Source organism: Urocampus carinirostris, chromosome 12 (genome assembly GCF_059441175.1).
Source record: "Urocampus carinirostris isolate Australia breed hairy pipefish chromosome 12, RoL_Ucar_1.0, whole genome shotgun sequence".
NCBI classification, from domain to species: Eukaryota; Metazoa; Chordata; class Actinopteri; order Syngnathiformes; family Syngnathidae; genus Urocampus; species Urocampus carinirostris.
The window spans coordinates 26,951,792-26,971,370 of NC_142360.1; the positions used below are offsets into that span (position 1 = coordinate 26,951,792).

At 37.8% G+C, this 19,579-nt stretch overlaps 1 protein-coding gene across 1 annotated transcript; it reads left to right on the forward strand.

Moving 5' to 3' along the window:
* Positions 1 to 301: 301 nt before the first annotated feature.
* Positions 302 to 18,061, forward strand: r3hdm4 (R3H domain containing 4). The gene is made up of 8 exons (XM_088350291.1): positions 302 to 519; positions 3,954 to 4,111; positions 5,818 to 5,942; positions 6,121 to 6,238; positions 9,331 to 9,416; positions 9,553 to 9,638; positions 14,479 to 14,534; positions 16,378 to 18,061. Exons 1-8 carry the CDS (start codon positions 479 to 481, stop codon positions 16,479 to 16,481), a joined length of 774 nt encoding a protein of 257 aa, XP_088206417.1. The 5' UTR covers positions 302 to 478; the 3' UTR covers positions 16,482 to 18,061.
* The last annotated feature ends 1,518 nt before the right edge of the window (positions 18,062 to 19,579 follow it).

The window sequence follows — 19,579 nt, forward strand, 5'->3', positions numbered from 1 at the left end:
TTCGACATATAACACATGTTTACCTGCACATACTCTTAACTGTTTTTCGCTAATTTGAATTGTGGTGTATACTATTTATGTCGATTATCCAGCTTATATCATGGCTAAGAATCACTCCGAATAACGTACACTCTTTAACTTTTTTCTATTTGTAACTTTACGAGTGTAAAGATTAAAATTTAATATGGATAGGTACTCATCAAAATACTAAACCAATCTTTATAAAATCTGCTCATTATAAAACCGAAATAGCATCATACACTATTGTAGAGGGGGGAACTATTTTACTCCCTGACGCTCTTTGTGGGGGCGGGACGGCACTCTTGTTTTTCTCCGTGTAGCTTCCGTCCGAGTTAGCTAGCCTCGGCTAACATTTCGATCTCAGCAAACAGGAAAGCGCCACCTGACCTCCAAACTCTTAAAAACGTTCGTTTTTGTTCGTTTTGATAAATCTCCGAAACAAGGCCTTTAGATTAAGATGGTCGTATTGACGAATCCTAACGAAGAACAGGATTATATGTGAGTGGAAATAATAGCAACATTAGCCGATTAGCTGATATTCATGTTGGTTTCCGCTTGTGAATAATATTGTGTGCTGCACTCATATTTATCATATACTGGCTGCACTGTCTAAATATTATTTTATTTTGTATCCATGTGTCCGTCTCAGTTTTAACGAGAATCTTGGTAATAGTGATATAAAAAAAAGAATAAAAACTCAACGTCGGAATTATTTCTTTCTTAATTAGATCTCATAAAGAAATCCATCCATCCATTATCTGCACCGCTTATCCTCAGTAGGGTCGCGGGCCAAAAAGAAATGTTTTATGTTAAATGCTCACTATCGCGTTCTCCTGTCAATTCTCCCCCAAGTGGCAAACATTGCATCAGCCGCTGCAGTACTACTGACCTACATTCGCTGGAGGCCTTGTTGGGTTCCCCTGCATAAGCGAATATGATCCAATGCTTCTGCACACTGTTTGGAAGGTTATACTTTAACCCTTGGGGCTAGAAATAACTTCATTTATACTTGAGACATTTTGACCTTGGATTGTCCACGCCTTTGTGGTGTTTTAACTTTGTCATTTTTTAAAATCCATACCACTCAAAATAAGCAGAAGTAAATGGAAGGAGACCAAAAGGAAGGCCGTGGATGGGTGGTGTTATGAGTGCACTGCAGGAAAGAGGTGTAAATCTAGTGGAAGGTAGAGCTCTTGTTAGTGATGGGAATGAGTGGAGAGGTGTTGTGAAAGGATATTGGGATGTGTGGATGTGTTCTAAGGGATGGGCAGGGCACCCGTATGATGCGGCAGGGGTAAACCAGTGAAAGCTGTCGGGCCCTGCTGTTGAAAAAAGGAGTGTGTTGTGTCACCCTGACCCGAGTGACATGGCCGCTTTCTTGTGTCCCTTTTTATCTGGAGGGACGAAAGCATGACTGACCTAGGTGCCGAGGTGCCTCACTTGTTTGGGCATTTTGGTTGGCCATGGTCCAAAAATGTTTGTGTTTGTTTTTTGCTATTTTTTCCTTTTTTATTTTCTATTTATTTTCTTTGTTTTTTGTATATGTGTTTGTCTTGCTGTCGGTCACCCTTCTTGAGGGATATGACCAAGGTAGATAGATAGATAGAACCACTCAAAATGGTCAAGGAGACCTTAGCTGTACATATTAGCCTTCTTATGTCCTCCGTACTTTTTTACGCTTATTCTTCGATTATAACTCATCCAAACCTTCAAAAAGACAAAATTTGTAAAAATACCTCCCAAAATTTAATCGTGTAATCCCGTCAGGTTTTGTGTTTGTTAATTTTTCCGTCTGTCAGTTTTGGTGTTTTTTATTTGTTTATGTCTACCCATTTGTGAAAGGAAAACGGCGTCAAAAGAAAACAAGACAAAGCAAGAAAAAAGAAAGAAAAAAGGAGACTGAAGAAAAGAAAAAAAGGCAAAACAAAGAAAGAACAAAAAAAAACAAAAAGAAAAAAGTAAGAAGGGGAAAGAAACGAGGGGTAAATGAGTTAATCCATTATCTCTGCCGCTAGAAAATTATTTTAAAAAGGAAATGAGGAAAAGAAAAAATGAATTCAGTCAAAAGAAGAAGAGAAACATCTAATCAAAAGATAAAAAGAAAAAAAACGTCAGGTTTACGTTTTTTGGGGTCCTGTAACAACAAGATGGCCAACAAACATAAAACATTAAAAAGCTTCAAACTTCCAGATTTTGAAAAGTGCACTTTGATATAATAGTTCTTGTATTTCTGTTGATTATCAAGTTCAATAAGGTTTTAGATCAGGGGATGGTGTCATAATTGTCTGTGGTTTGCAATAATCTGTGGTCTGTGCAGCCATTTGAGACTCTTTGTGATTAAGGGCGTCACAATTTGACCTGACTTGACTAATGTCTTAATAGTTACTGAAAGTTTGTTTTTAACCTGTACGAGGCACTAAATAATACACACTGTCCCTTTGAAATATCGGAACTCCAGGGCAGCTATTTAACTACATCTCTCTGAGTTGTCCAGGATTTATTCACATATGCCTGCCACCTCTGTCCCATCTGCGAGTATTTTCAAAAGCTGGAGAGGTCATTAGCAAAAGAGGAACTGAATAAAATCAAAGGCTTCTTAGATGATTTAGGTTTTGAATGCATATGTTTCAAACACCCACATCCCTATACAAGTGTCACTAGCATTACACCTACCACCATAAGTTCCTATTGGACAAAAGACTTTCTTTTTTTTATTTAAATGGTAACAAGGCGTTTTTATGTTTTTAACGCAACTGTTGGGGAGGGTTAATTCATACCACACCTGGAGTCGGACCGGTTACTGCCTGCGTTCTAGGCAAACTAGGTAACTAGGTGTATTTGATAATGACACTGGAATGGTGTAATAATAGTCTGTGGTTTGCAATGATATGTGGTCTGTGCAGCCCTTTGTGACTCTTTGTGATTAAGGACGTCACAAATAAACATGACTTGATGTTTTGGTTAGATGTAAAATCTATATGGTTTGTCCAACAGGTTTCACACTTCAGTCATTCATTAATCATCTGCACCTGCATCTGCACCGCTTACCCTCAGTAGACACGCGGGGTGCTGGAGCCCACATCCGCTATCTTCGGGCAGTGGGTAGGGGACACCCTCAACTGGTTGCCAGACAGTTTTAGAGCACACAGAGACAGACAACCCACTCACTCATTCAATCCTAGGGACAATTTGGACCGGCCAATTAACCTGACATGCATGTTTTTGGAATGTGGGAGAAAACCGGAGTGCCCGGAGGAAACCCACAAGAGTATGAGGAGAACATGCAAACTCCACACAGGAAGGTTTGATCCCATGACCTCAGAACTGTGCCACACACGCGATAACCACTGCGCTGCCGTTCTGCCCAGGTTTCACACTGACTTGTGTCAAATGTCTCGAAGCACTGAACTATTTCAACACATTTGCTTCAATGGTACAGAAAACTTTGGTCAAGTGGTGTTGTGACTCACCAACATAATGCGTGGTAAATGCTTCATAACAATATTCATGGCTCTTCAGGTCCAAAAGGTTCCCGACCCTTGCTTAAAAGAACTGCTTGCACCTATGTTTTGAAACCATGTACCAAAAATATGTAAGTCAAAATGAGCCTCACTGATATTAAGTAACTGCTGAAAGGAGACAATTTTAAAGTGGTATATTTTTTTTTATATTGGGACACATGGTCAGGCATTCGTATTATTTCATAAATATTAATCAAATCATTTAACGTCACACAGTGAAATAAAATGCGTGGAAAAATTTAATTCTGCCTTGAGACCGGATGTGGCTGTATTGTTAAATTTTAGTTCAAATTAATTTTGTTTAATACCACATTGTAGCGAGGGATTACTGCAAATGCAAAATTACGCTGTGTTATGTAAACCAGTCTGAAATAACTAAAATTAACAAAATGTATTGATTTGTATCGGCAGCCTGATCGAGGAGCGTAAATGCACTTCCCTGCCCAATTCTCCAGCCAAGCGAGCCTGTGCCAGCAGGAGGAAACAGTACTTCATAAACCAAGCCATCCGTAACTCCGATCTCACGCCAAGGGCCAAAGGCAAGAAGAGTCTGCGTCGACAGGAGAACAGTAGGTTTTTATCTGACAATCATGGCAAAAAGTCAAATTCAGTAAAACAGCCACCAAATGCAGAAAAAAACAAAGTAAGCACTAAATTAAACAAAAAGTTATCCAAGTTAAAAGGCAAATAAAGTAGATTTTACCTTCTGCCGTTCAATTCATTACATTGAGTTTTTTTCTCCTCTTCTTTTAGCTAGTTATTTGATATAATTTTTGTTTTGTAACCCTCTAAATTGGAATTGACTATGACTATAAATGTAGATATATATAAATATACATACACAGTAAAGAAAATAAATATTTGAACACCCTGCTTTTTTCCTTTTTCTCACACTTAGAAATCACGGAGGGGTCTGCAATTGTCATCGTAGGTGCATGTCCACTGTGAGAGAGATAATCTAAAAAGAAAAACCCAGAAATCACAATGCATGATTTTTTTGTGTGATACAGCTGCAAATAAGTATTTGAAAACCTGAGAAAATAAATCTTAATATTTGGTACAGTAGCCTTTGTTTGCCATTAGAGGTCAAACGTGTCCTGTAGTCTTTCACTAGGTTTGCACACACTGCAGGAGGGATCTTGACCGCCTCCTCCACACAGATCTTCTCTAGATCAGTCAGGTTTCTGGGCTGTCGCTGAGAAACACGGAGTTTGAGTTCCCTCCTAAGATTTTCGATTAGGTTCAGGTCTGGTGACTGGCTGGGCCATGCTAGAACCTTGGTATGCTTCTTACGGAGTCATTCCTTGGTTTACTTGGCTGTGTGATATAGATATAGATAAGATTTTTATTAATTAAGGTGTTTTTTTTCTATCCACTTGGAGGCTCTAAATAATACGCAATGTCCCGCTATATTGCATACATTTTTTAAATACATAATGCTTATTTTTTAAATCAATATTTCTTTTCTCTAATGTTTTTAACATTAGCAGGTGCTAAATAATACACTATGTCCCTTTAATCATAACATCCATTCAGATAGGGCCTGATAGGTTTTGATTATTTAACGTAAATGTCTTTGAGAAAAACTAAGTGAAAGGCTAATATAAATGCTAAAATTAGTCAGTTTTCACTGGGGGGATGGGGTCAGAAGAATTTGCATAACTTAAGTATTATGTCTTTCATTTAAAAAGTTATTATTCTCAGCCTGTGAGTATTTAAAAAAGCATGTTTATCTGATTTTCTGTATTTTTGCCTATTATTCAAATAAAAAAAAATAATTCGTTTTTTTACCGCTAGGAGGCGCTGAATAATACATAATATTCCTATAAAGGTGCATTAAATCAACCACGGTATACTATTTATCTTATTTCTTCAAAATCTTAAATGCCCACTTGGGGTCAGCTTATAACTGTGATCGACTGATTAATACACTCAAATAAGATTAGTATTGATCGTATCGATAGGAATCGCTCGTATTGGTGTTACGATAGAAGCCAATTTCAAAATACTGAAAAATAAAAAATATAGGGTTCATCAATAACTGGGCAGAGTAATGATAATAATGTACTTAATAATGAACTAAGGTATGTTTGATATTAAGACACCATGCACAATTTGAACGCACTGTACTTAATTTTTTTTTGCATAAACTTGCAATTAGCAAACGATTAACTACAAATGTTTTACAACTGAAGTGTATTCATTGCAGGCACTGAAAGGAAATTTTAACCAAACTTAAGTATCTTTATCCATTGTGCACCTTCCATGTCAACAGCACGCTATCTTAACAATCTCCTTGAGAAAGAGGATGAGTGCACGCAAGACGAACTGGAAGTTTGCAGTAATCCGGCAATCCCATCCATCTTCACGGAGGCCTGGACCAATGACAACTACATTGAGGTCGGTGCACAAAAACCTGCTTCTCAGGTTACTGCACATACACTGTTGATTGTTTGCTTCTCATCAAGTATACTTTATTAATATGCCGATTAGTTCTCATTTTTATTTATTTTTTGCTCCTTCTTCTAAATCAGACTCGTTTTTTGTGCAATTTCTAAACCTCTTTTTACTCCCTTAGCCATGGAGTGACTTCATGAATTGCTCAGGAGAGGAGCAGGAGAGGCTTTTGTCTCTGCTCGAGGAGGAGGTGGCCAACAAGAAACTTGGCAGCTTTGCCCTTAAAGACCAGAGGAATGGTAATTTAACTTCAGGGTTTTCTTTTGGTGCCTAACTTTATTGTTGTCAATTATCCAGAAAATCCTACTTTTAGTTTTAAAATGACCGTTGCTGTGCATTGATCAGGAGTTTTAAACTCATTTGAGCATGCTAGAAAAAAGAAACTCACGGTGGCCAAACTAGTAGGTGTGAGAGAAAGTGAGAAATAAAGAGAGAACAGGAAAGGGAGAAATAAAAAAGAGGGAGACAAAGTAAGAGGAAGAAGTAGGTAAGACAGAAAAGGAGAGAAAGAGTGGGAGAAAGATTAGAAAGTGCAAGAAAAGAGAGAGAGGTTAAACGTGAGCCTAAGAAAGAGAGAGATGAAGAAAGTGAGTGAGAAGGACAGTGAAAAAGTGAGAAAAAAGGAAAGAGTAAAAAATAATGAGAGAGAAAAAATAGAATAAAGGGGAGAGAGGATGAGAAAGAAAGAAAAAAAATTGAGAGAGACATACTGACATACTACACTACTACAGTTGCTTTGCAAATGGTGCCCGGCTTGGCTGACATCAAGTGGACATATTTAACACTGCCGCTCATTTTTCTCTCGTGCTTCTCTCAGTGTCATCTTGCGGGCCTGATTAAAACCTTTGGCGGGTCTGATTCGGCCCGGGAGCCGCCTGTCTGACACCTATGATCTGAGTTGGTTCCCTCTCATTCATAGCAATCTTTATTTTACATTACTATGCTTGGTCTCATTGTACCAACTCCTAAGGAACATTTGTATTATTTGGCCACTAGATGTCGCTATATTGTATAGACTATTGTAATGACATGAAGCAGTTGTCATAGTTTTGACACCTCTAGATGTGACTCTAAAAGGTTGGGTGCATTGTTTGAGGTGTCCTTAAAAAGTTAAAATAGAATATTTTTTCTAAGTATGTGTTAACAATGTCCAACTGAGTTCAAAGACCCTTTATGCTTCTTATTCCACTGTTCCTATCTGCTTTTATCTTCCTTTTAGCAAAGCTCTCTGGGGCCTGGAAAACATTAGGAAGGAGGATCGCGGAAAGCGGGGGAGGTTGTTAACCTCATGTTCGTCCCCACGCTTTTTTCCCCATTCATTAGTGTAGCATGAAAATGGTGAAAGTAAGAAGAGGCTTATTATAAATGCGGTCCAAACGCCAACCCAAAACCCCAAGTAAGATGAAAAATAAGACTTTATCCGGCGCACCTAAGAAGTGTACGTACTTGTACGTGCATCAAGAACAAACTGACCAGGAGATGGCAGCAAAGAGTTAAATAGTTTCGAATTGCATTCAGCAACAAAGACGCAGTCAAAATGTAATTATTTGCATTGCACCAGTCTTTCCAATTAAAAGAAGAGAACCATGTATAAAAGAAAAACATTATATTAAGATGAGCCTTCATTTTCCCCTCACAACTCTGAATGAATATGTGCATCCTTGTGTGCATTGCAGAATTTTATTGTTTCAAAACTTTTTTCAAAAACGAGTGCTACAAAGCACAAACTACGGAGACTCAAAGTGTCCAAACCGCACCATTTTCTTTTCTTTTTTTTGCTAAGCCTTTCACAGGGTTTTTGTTTTTTGGGTACCCATAGCAGCAATATGGCAGACAATTATGTGAGCTCCTTCTAGGTGAGCCCCATGTTATGTAAAATAAATAAATACAAATTTATATTACTGCACATTTATATGGTAGATCATGTGTTTTTGCCTATCATTCAAATCAATGTTTTTATTTTTAAATAAATGATTTTTTACCACTAGGAGGCTCTAGATAATACACAATGTCCCTTTAATCAGACTTTGAACAAAGCCATTACATATGATAAAGTCTTTGTAGTAGGTTAAATTAGCTAATCGATAAGACATGAGTATAATAATAATAAAAATAATAATTTCCTTTGTATTGTAATTCTTTGTAACAATGTACACAGAGCGAAATGTCGATACACCTGACCCGTTGTAGCGAGTCGATGCAGCCGCAGCCAACAGAGGGCGCCGCCATTATACCAATTAGGTATGTCTCGGCCGAGGCGCGAACCAGTGACCTCCCAGTCTCAAAGCGGGCACACTACCATCTAATGTAGCATGACCTTAAATTCAAGTGTTCAAAAATATCAGTTTATTTGAGAGTGGGTGTGCTGGTAGAATTAAACATTTTAAAAGGACATTGAAGATAACTTGTGCAGAAATGTTATCTCTCCTTTGCCCTCAGGTCCTCCCATTCTGTGAGCAAATATAATAAATGGGGATATATTTTGTACAAGGTGGAATAGCTAGGTAAAAGTAAGCAAGTGAAATTTTAGAAATACAATTTTGTGTATAATACGTCACAGAAACAGCCAAGTAATGGGGAAAAAAATTATATGTAGAAAATAGTGTAATTTAAAACCACAAGCAAAATGGACCGGCATTGCCAGGCTGATAGACGATTAGACTCGCCTGCTTGGAGTGGTCTGTTGTCGCGGGCTGCAGTACCCAATATGTTAGAGGCCCTATGAAAGAAGACCACACAAAAGCAGAAGTTTATCGATTTTGTTGGTATTTATGGGGGGTGCTTTGACACAAAACTTGGCTAAAGACACTCGCAGAGGCCTAAAGTACAACTGCGTAAATTTTCCCCAAAACCGTTTGAGAGCCCATAATTCAAATACAAACACACACAAGATAGTAGTTTAGATGAGACTGATAGATTTTCATCAGATAGATTAGGTAGCTATGATATAAAGAAATGTATTTATAGATAGTGGACCAGCTCAGTAGCCTAGATGGTAAGGCGCCCGCTTTGAGACTGGGAGGTTCGGGTTCGCGCCCCGGCCGAGTCATTCCTAAGACTTAAAAAGTGGTCGGCGGCTCCCTCTCTTGGCTGCGGCTGCATCGGGTCAGATGCAATCGACATTTCGTTCTGTGTACATTGTTACACAGAATGACAATACAAGGAAATTATTATTATTATTATTATTATTATTAGTTATAGATTACACCAAAGAGTTGAGTTTTTAGGTACAGTAGGTTGTGAAGTAAAATAATGATTCACTAATCAATGAGTTGTTATGGCTGTTTAGTTTTTGCTGTGTTTGTAATACCAGTTGTTTGTCTTCCCACAGTATATCCTGCCTTCACAGCTCAAGAATGTTTCCAAAGAATCGACCGCAGACTTCGAGCAACTCTAAGAAGGAAACAAATCCCTATGGTGAGTGTGCTCTTTGAAAGACATCTTCGCTCTTTGAATTGTGTTCGGATCAATAGCTTTTAACAGCGTTTTGTTGTCATGGCCAGTATTTGAGAGCAACAGGTGGCAGACGTTCACATTGACATTTTCCTCACAGGGAACTCTGGAAATGCTCGAAGAAAACCTTCTGAGATTCTTCCTCAATCAGCCTCATTCTGTGTACACAACCAATCTCCCTAGCAGGTATTTATTTTTCAAAATGTATGTGTGCATGTATGTGCATCTGCATCAAAATTTAACCAGAAAATGTTCTCTACCTTGAAAATAGATTAAAAGGGGAATTGGAACCTGACCTAGATTTTCACAATAGTCAGTGGGAAAATGAAACCAAGAGCACCATTTAGAGCAGGGGTCTCCAACCTTTTGGAGGCCAAGAGCAACTTCAAAGGCACGGAGGAACACAAAGGGCACGTTGATAACTTCCAAAACAAGAATTTCTATTTAATTAATTTATTTAATTTTTTATCTTACTAATACTTTACGTGAGAACTGATTTTTAATGATTGATAATTATTCAGAGTGATTCAACAAGGTAGGGAACAGATCAACTTCAATACACAATATTGTGTTGGTTTACCTTTCCAATTGTTTCAATTACAAATGCTCAAAAGGAAACAAAGAAAAGACAACTTTCACAACAATTTTCAGGAAATCATGTTTGGTTTTTCAAGACGCTGTCATCAGTTTCAAGTTCATGAGCTCTGCACCAGTTTTGTACAAATGATAATTTATGTAAGAACACAAAGAAGCTATTTTTAAATTAAAAATATAAAATATTACATTTGTACTCATCGCTAAATGTACAGCCATCAAAACAAAACATATCTTTTAAACTTAGTAACACATTTTTATCAGTTTTTTAATATTTTAACTCCGTCTTTGCCATGACACTGAACTGTTTCCACCAACAAAATGTTCGGTGGGAAGGCTGGCATTACAAGCTTTTCACCAGTTTACTGTAATCTGGAGTGTAAATTGACCGTGTTCGCCTCCAGCTCGACAACAGAGAAAGTAGAGAGGATATCGCTGCCATTCTTTTCATCTTAAAGTATGGTGTTGGCAATACAGACGTTCCCCTACTTACAACCATTTGACTTAGGCAAAACGGTAGATACGAACATTTTTTTCGGGATGTCAAACTTTCCGGACATTGCTGCAAGTTAGATTTTGTATTGTGTGCACCTTTTTCCGAGTACAGGACATTTCTGTAGTGCTTCTTTCCGCCGCTACCGGCGTGTGGTGGCGCTGTGAGAGGTCACCCAGCATCCACTGTGAAGAAGAAATACATTTTCTACTTACTAGTTTGTGTGTAATGTAAACACACTGCACTGTATCTCTAGCATGCTGAGAACTTTGACATTTTTATTGATTAATATCTCGTGCATCCATTCGATAATCGATAAGGAGAGGCGAGCCATTTCTTTTGAAATGAAAGTAGAATAAGAAAGCTTGATGCGGTTGAGAAAAGGGTTGGATTGTTTTTTCCGTCCGCTTTTCACCACGGAGGAGAAAGTCGCCTAACTCTTCAAAAAGTACGTTAAACTTAACTTTCTTTATCGTTATAGTCAAGTCAAGTCATGTCATGTTTATTTGTGTAGCCCTTTAATCACAAGGAGTCTCAAAGGGCTTCACAGACCACAGAATGTCAACGCCTAATGTGTAGCTTTCTTTTTCAGTACTATGCTTTATCATTCAGCCTGCTTTGTAACGTTATAGAGCACATTATATTTTAAAGTTTCAAAACAATACAGGTTACTTGTACAAGCCTTAAACATACTTATATAAACCTTAAACATACATTCCATACAAAATATAGCACTGGAGCAACTTGCAAACAAATTCAACTTACGAACGATCGTTCTTAAGTAGGGCAGCGTCCGTAATCGTCATTGCTTCTTTAAGAACCTCCCCGTCTAAAAGGCCTTCTTCTTTATCAAAAATTGTGTGGCTCCAAGAGAGGCTTAGGTTGTTTTTTGAGAGTTTTTTACCAGCCTTGGAAGAAAAGACTGCTGTTCGCACAAAGGAGTCGTGCAAAGAGAACTGCTCACGCCAGAAATTCCGTTCCAGAGGGGTCCAGCTTAGATGGGAACGAAAGTGCCATTGAGGCCAGCGAATGTTCAAGGAGCAAGAAACTCTTGCTTCCAAGAAAGTCTCATTTAGCAAGAAACCGAAAGTTCTTTTTAAATGAGTCAGCCAGATCCTGTTTCAGCAAGCAACCAAAAGAGTTTTGCTTCGGGCCAGTGACCAAGTCGGTAGGATTCAGCCAGCAACCTCAAAGCTCTCCTCGGGACAAAGAAAGAACCTGCGGGCATCCTGCAGAGAACCACAGCTTCAACGCCCTGGATCCTTTGGTACTTGTCTCGACCGGGCTTCCAGCCTGGAAGTCTCCTCACTGCTCTACTGCCTGGAACCTTTGAATCGGCCTCCATCACATCCTTCCACTGAAACCCAATGCTCCTCCAGTGGTTACAATTGGTGTGATAAAATGGGGAATTTTATCAACTTGCATCACCCAGTTGCCTTAAATTCTATCTACTGTAAAAATTAAGCCAAGCAAGTTGTTTTTCTATTTGAATAACGCCAGCCCAAGATCCCAACCTCTATCTTTATTTGTTTTTTTTCTTTCTTATACTTATTTTAGTGTGTGTTCCGCTGTTTCCTCTGTAGATGATTAATAAAGAAAATTCTTTAAATCCAAGAGTGTGTTTCTTGATTAAAGTATGTTGAACTTTAATAAAACAGTGAAGATTTTTCACTTTGAACTGTTGTGTTGCCAATCTTTCATATTAACTAAAAGGTTTTTCATCCATTTTCCGAATAAATTATTTAAAAACGTAGGTGGTGCCCCTAGAAGTGACGAGATGGGTTTAAAACAATAAACTCGCTTCTTCAATTTAATTGGTCAATCGATTATTTTTTGATCACCCTAATTCGCTACAGTACATTCTTTGACAATAAGTCAGTCTTCACCACAATCAAATTATTCTGCCAGTAAATATTTGTAAACATGCAAGTAGAGTTAATAATACAATTGTAAATCAGCATTAGATTAATTAAATCCTAGCAATTACTTCAGGGGTAATATTTATTACCTGTACATTGAGTACATACTGCAAGAGAGATCTAAGCAGATTGTCAACTGACCAACATAAATAGAACATTTGGCAAGCATGAATAGACGTGTGACAGTGTCATGAGATACTTACAGTAGATGTTAAAGCCATTAAAGCTATTACGGATATAATGTGATGATGCAAAATACTCGAGACCAAGAGAATCCCAGATGACATGATGCAACAGAGGGCTAGCAACAGTATTTGATTTTATTGATTGATTGTACATGTGTTTGCACTGAGTGTGTTTTATTAGATTAAAAAAAAACGAGCTTGATCTCGCATTCAGAAATTTGTACTGATGATGGTCAGTGCCTTGCAAAGAGAAGAACTTTTCAACATAAGGAAATGGTTCAAACTCGAAATACCAACTAAGAATCAACAACATGTGAAACACAATTGTGTTAAGAAGCCAAACGTATCCGACATTTTATATGGTGCTAACTGATAAAAATATTTAAGTAGGTATTACCAGTGTCTGAAAATCATGACAAAAAGTTACCAGACACCAGGACAGACAACTATGAAAAGTTGCCTAACCCATTTTTCACAACTTGAAACACAATAAGACGACTAATCCCCCCCCAAAAAAACATTGTTGCAAAATCTTAAGGATTAAAAATCAGAATATATAACAGGACAACACTGTAAAATTAAGTTTATTATAAATCTACTGATAACATTCATTGCATGTATATGGCATCGCTATTTTCCCTCTGCCATCAGGATGTACCTGTATTTACTCATCTTGCGTTGCGTCGTCTTCTACAAGCCACTTGAACTCCTCGTTCCACGATGCTTTCAATGTACGTTTACGTTTTGTAGCGTCATCAATTTTATTAGCTTCTTTTGAATCTTTCTTCTGGGGCTGAGGTTTTGGCTTGATTCCTAACCTCTTATCCATTTTTCTTGTTCTCTGTGCGTCTACTTTGGAAAATGATATGCAAATGCACGACATTATAGCGCTCGGGAAAGTCCTGAAGTTATTCGATGCAGGCTTCTGATTGGCTGCCGAGTTTGCAAATTGCCAAACGAACCAAAATTCCGAAATTTCCAAACCGGACGAAGATTTCGAAATGTGAGTAAAGCAAACGTTCCATTTGAAAAAAAAATCTTTCGTTTTTTTCTTGAAAAAGTTGTGTTTGGTAAGATGTAAAAGATGCACGCCCCGGGCGTCTGGGCAGACGTTATTTCAGACACTGATGTTCCAAAAATATTGTGCCCCTTGAGGTAATAAGTAGTCGAACCTCCCTTTGATGTGTTCTTTTGTCTTCAGAATACTGTTTTTCCAGCGTCTGCTTCCACAGACTTCTGAGCCCTTTACAGAGCTAGTACGTTTAAACCGATAACTACTGTCAATATTAGTAGTTTAGAAGAAGAAGAATAGAATTTACTTTTATTGTCATCCTCTGTAACCATGCACACAGAACGAAATGTCGATACACCTGACCCGTACAGTTAAACTGTAGCGAGCCATTTTAGACCCAACTGCTGTGTTGGGAGTCATTAGGTGACCAAACCCCCCAATTCCAACTCTTAATGCCGAGCGGGAGGCAATGAGTACCAATGTTGTAAGTCTTAGGTATGACTCGGCCGAGGCTTGAACCAGCGACCTCCCAGCTAGGCTACCGAGCTGTCGACATTCAATCATTCAGAAGTCATGGGGGAACTTCTAGTGTCAGTTGGCTGAGCTGAGAGAACAGGGGGCCAATATTTTTGCTACACATACCTTCCATTTTTTTGCTGTAAATGTAAAATGTTGAAACAATTTGCTCCCACTTCACGATTGTGTCTCAGATGTTGCTGATTCTTTGAAAAATATTTGGATTTTTTTAGCCATGACGATACTTCCGCCAGGCACTGTCAAAAAAATCAATAACTAAAATTGATTTTCTTGTTTTTTGGCTTAGTTTTGAAAGGCTGCTGCTCCATGCTGTCTGCCAGTACATGGACCTCGTCTCTTCAAGTGAGTGCCAACTGATGGATATCAAAATTCCTCACACCGGTGATAAAAATGCCACCTTTTAACCGAATTAGACAGTTGATAAAAAATATATAAATAAAAAATACCATTGTAAAACATTCACATTTAATAAACGTAATAAACATAAACATGTGATGAATTCACAATTAAAATAAACAACTATGTATGGAAATGAAGGTCAGTCAAGTCTAAAGCAGGTAGCGCCATTATTTTTGACACACATTTTTTACTGATTTTGTCCAGTTTTACATTGGTTATAAAGATGTATTTAGTATTATTAAAGGGACAGTGTGTATGATCTGTACACTACATGTATGTCCAGTGCCACCAGTAACCAGTACTAAAAAGCAAAAAGAAGAACACAAACTACAGAGACTAAAAGTGACCAAAGTCTTCCATTTCACTTTTCATTTTTTTGGGGCCAGGCTTTTTGCGTTTTTTTGGAAACCGTAGCAGCAAGATGGTGGACAATTATGCCAGCTCCCTTCAAGTGAGGCTCAAGTTAAGTACAATAAATGCTAATTTCTCGACCTATGAGTATTTTTAAAATGCACATCCATATGACAGTTTGTGTGATACCCATTTTTTTTAACAGTAAAACATTAAACAATAAATAAAACGGTATCCAGTTTGTTTATAGATCATGCAAGTAACACTGCTGATTTCCTATGCCAGTTGGAAAACATGCTACCAATAACAAAAGAAGACTTTTATAAATCTATCAATTTTCTTTTTTAAAATTGTCAACGTTTCTTCATAACCAAAATGAGCCAAAGCTTGTGAGCCATTTTCCTTAAAGGGGCAGTGTGTGTTATTTAACCACTAGATGTCACTGTATGGTGTAGTTCAATGGAAAATGAGTGGTAAATAGCACCAGGAAGAATTATGAACTAGGGAGACTCAAAGTGACCATGCACCTGTTTACTTTTCATTTATTTTGTCCGGCCTTTTCGGGGTTTTTGGATACCCGTAGCAGCAAGATGTCAGAGAATTATATCAGCACCCTTTCTTATATAAATAAATGCTAATGTTTAGAGTATTTTAAAAATGCACTTTTAAATAATAGTTATTGTGTTTGTGCTATAGCCTAAATCAATATCAGTTATTTTTTTCATGAGTGAAGGTTTTTTTTTACCACTAGGTGGCGCAAAATAATACACACAGTCGATCATGCATTTTGAGACTGATACTGTGAATGATTTCTCATACTCCATTTGGAAAATATGTTACCAAAAACAAAAAAATCTTTCAATTTTCAACATTTCTACATAATCAAAATGATCCACAGCTGATAAGCTATGCTATTTCAGCGGCTACTTTGGTGTTCCTTAAAGGGACAGTGTGTGTGTGTGTGTTGTTTGACCACTAGATGTCACTGTATGGTGTAGTGCAATCAAACAGGTGCTACAAAGCACAGGGCAGAATACAAACTACGGAGACTCAAAGTGTCTAATTGCACCATTTACTTGCACGTGTATAGGTTTGTTCTAGGATTTTGGGTTAATATTTTGATTAATATTGTTTTTTTTAAATGAATTTTGTTTTTATAAATGAAGGTGCTAAGTGATACACGTTGTCCTTTTAAGAGCTGCCTGGTGTACGTGAAGAACATCATTTTAGGGGTAAGATTGACGCGTGTATTAAAGCCCAACCCAGCCCGACCAATTAACTTGATTTCAGGGGCTGAGCCCGAAGCAAACCCGAATTTTCATTTTTATTTGTGAGGACTCAGGAGGATGGCTCGGACCTAAGATCTTACCTCTAAACCCCTGATATGATTCTATGATTCTGTAGTTGGTTTTAAATCCATTTAATGGTTTCTCAGGCCGTAACTTGAAAGGGTCTCGTCGGACCGAAGTGGTAAACAAACAGGAGGATTTCCTGCCTCCTGCACTTCTGCTGTCGGCCTTTTTGGACCAAAGGTGCTGAGAAGAGGCCTCACTCTTCAGCCCGGCCTTAAAGTGAGCAGGACCCCTGCAAAATGGCTGACCAGAAGGCTAGCATGGTTACAAAGAGGTTTTTGGCCTGCTGAAGGGTTTGTTGAGTAACTTGTGTATATCTATAAAAACTAAAACTTCCATCATATAATCACTATTGGGACACGCTACTGATTATACAACCCCTAGCAAAAAGTATGGAATCCCCAGTCTTGGGCAAGCCTTCATCTGACTTTTTTTCTGTAGAAAAAAACATGACACAATCGTAAGGTCCTTCCAAAGTGTGCAACATATTGGCATTCAGAAATACTAAAAGAAATGAAGCACAAACATTGCGATGGTCAGTCTAAAAATACGAATAAAAACTATGATGATTTGTGTAAAGAAATGTATTCTATTGACCAATTAAACAACACAATCAACTCTTTCAGCTTCTTTCCTAGTTCTTAGAATTGAGTAACTCGTCTGTGAGACCCCCTTTTGATTCAGGGAGTCACAGATAAACATGATTTGACTTATGCCGGTAATTTTTAAAATTCATCACGTCCTTGTCTGAACTGTTTTGATTGAGATACATCAAAATGTCTTTAGATTAAGGAAAGTTGTGAAACACAGGGGATTGTCTGTGTTGCTAGTCCGTACTTTGTGTAAATTTAGCCATTAGTTTGAAAGCGACTGTGCCGTCGCTGACAGATGCAAATGACCTCATACAAAAAGTCAATTTGCTTAAAATCTAGGCTTAAAACACACTTCTATTCTATAGCTAATGAAATACTTATATTTCATGTTGACGATGTTTGTGTATTGTTTGTTTTTGCAACATTCATTGCAGCCTGGTCCTCCTGGAAGGGGGATTACCTCATGTGTGGTCCCTTCTCAAGGTTTTTTCATTTTCCTCACGCTGAGGTTTTTGAGTTTTTCCTTGCCCTCCTGTAGGTTTTAGATCAGGGTATGGTGTCATAATAGTCTGTAGTTTGCAATCGTCTGTGCGGCCATTAGAGACCCCTTGTGATTGAGGGCGTCCCAAATAGACCTGACTTGACTTGCTTGCTTGTTTCGAGAGTGCATTGCATGTACGCCAAAGCTCTCCTATTGATATGAAAATGAGAGCATATCGGTTTTGCGTAGATTTTCTAACAGCACTTCTGCCTTAGGAAAGAAAATTCCTTATTTCTACATTTGTACACGAGCACAATATATAGCCGGGTTATTTGTATGTATCTTCATTGAACAAAGCTTTAGCTTGACAGCCTTTCGTTGTCAACAACCAAAGTTTTTGGACAATACATTTCTCAGGCTTGTATGGTCACATTTGTCACTGATTTTTATGTTACAATTTTTTTTCAATGCTCATAATTATGTTTCCAGCTTTTTAATCATATTTCATCAATCATACTGTAAATATGAATCGGTGCCAACATTTAGTCGAGGACAGACTTTGTGCGTTGTTTTTACTCATGGTGCTTATTTACAAGTCTAACGATTGCAAAGATTTCTTTCTCTTGTGACTGTCTGCATGAACATGATTTAAGCCATTTCTAGATTGACATTTTAATAAACATTACCAAAGGAGCCTTCCCCCTTGGTCTTTTCTGTCGGTCGTTTTACCTTAAATGGATATGATGTGAATCATGTGAAGCGGCTAGCTATTTCCATCTATGTCCACTAAGCGTCACTGTCGTACAACTACTTGGAACCAAAGACATACCTGTCGCGCTCCAGGGCTCCATGCCTTTACAAACTGTCGTATTTTCCCTTACAAAATACAAAAAAATCTTACACCATATTTTTTTCCAAACGTGTTTATTTATGTAATTTAACATGTTGTACATGTGTTTCGTTATATCATATATATTGTTAATTAACATTTTGTTGTGAGATACTGAGTTGCTCGACATGAATGAGGTTTATTATAAAGAAAGTTCAAAAATGAAGTAGTTTGGACGTTCACTTTAGAAGGAAAAATACATGCAAATATAATTAAGTAGAATTTTTTTATTCAAATTATGAATTCATTTTCTGCATTAAATTAATGTTGGTAATATACTGATTAAAGGGATAACCACAATTCATTTTCTCCTTTTATACTTACTTTTCTTTCTTAACTTCTATATACAACATAATATTTTTTTGTGTTTACGTACGTTTTTGTGTGTTTTTATGTACGTTTTTGTGCGTACTTTTTCTCGCGCACGTTTTTTGTGCGTACTTTTTTGTGCGTTCGTTTTTGTGCGTTCGTTTTTGTGCATGTGTTTACGTACATTTTTGTATTTTTATATGCATCAAAGCAAGTGAGCTGTTTGAGAGCCGGCTCTTTTTAATGAGTTGAGCCCAAAAAGACGGTTCTCTAAAAAGAGACGGACTTCCTTTCACTACATCAAACCGCTCGCTTCCTTTGCAACGAAAAAAACGATACCGTGGCAAACTCGTTTGACTTAATTGATTTGCCGTTTCGTGATAGGCGGTGTATACCGGATGGTACCCATAATTGACAAATTTTCATTTTTCCGTACAGATTTTCTTGTACGTCGTACACGTCTTAAAATGCACAATAAACGTACTTTGTACAGCAAAAACGTACAGGTTGACAGGTATGATATATACATATATATATATATATATATATATATATATACATACATACATACATACGTCTATTTGTGTATATTCATTCATTCATTATCCGCACCGCTTATCTTCAGTAGGGTCGCGGGGGTGCTGGGCAGGGGACACCCTGAACTGGTTGCCAGCCAAGTCGCAGGGAACACAGAGACAGACAACTCACTCTCTCATTCACACCTCAGGACAATTTGGACCGGCCAATCCACCTGAAATGCATGTCTTTGGAATGTGGGAGGAAACCGGAGTGCCCGGAGGATACCCACGTAAGTACGGGAGAACATGCAAACTCCACACAGGAAGGGTCGATCTCATGACCTCAGAACTTTTCCACTCACGCGCTTACTACTGCGCCCCCGTGCTGCTTATTTGTATATGTGTATGTATATATATATATATATATATATATATATATATATAAAAAATATCCAAATGTATACTGTATACATTTTTGAAGTTGATGTTGCAATA

Excerpts from the sequence above, each read along its gene's own strand:
- r3hdm4 (XM_088350291.1), top strand. The coding sequence starts at position 479 with ATGGTCGTATTGACGAATCCTAACGAAGAACAGGATTATAT. Across the intron at positions 4,112-5,817 it reads TCTGCGTCGACAGGAGAACA|CACGCTATCTTAACAATCTC; the intron begins GTAGGTTTTTAT and ends CCATGTCAACAG. Across the intron at positions 5,943-6,120 it reads CCAATGACAACTACATTGAG|CCATGGAGTGACTTCATGAA; the intron begins GTCGGTGCACAA and ends TTACTCCCTTAG.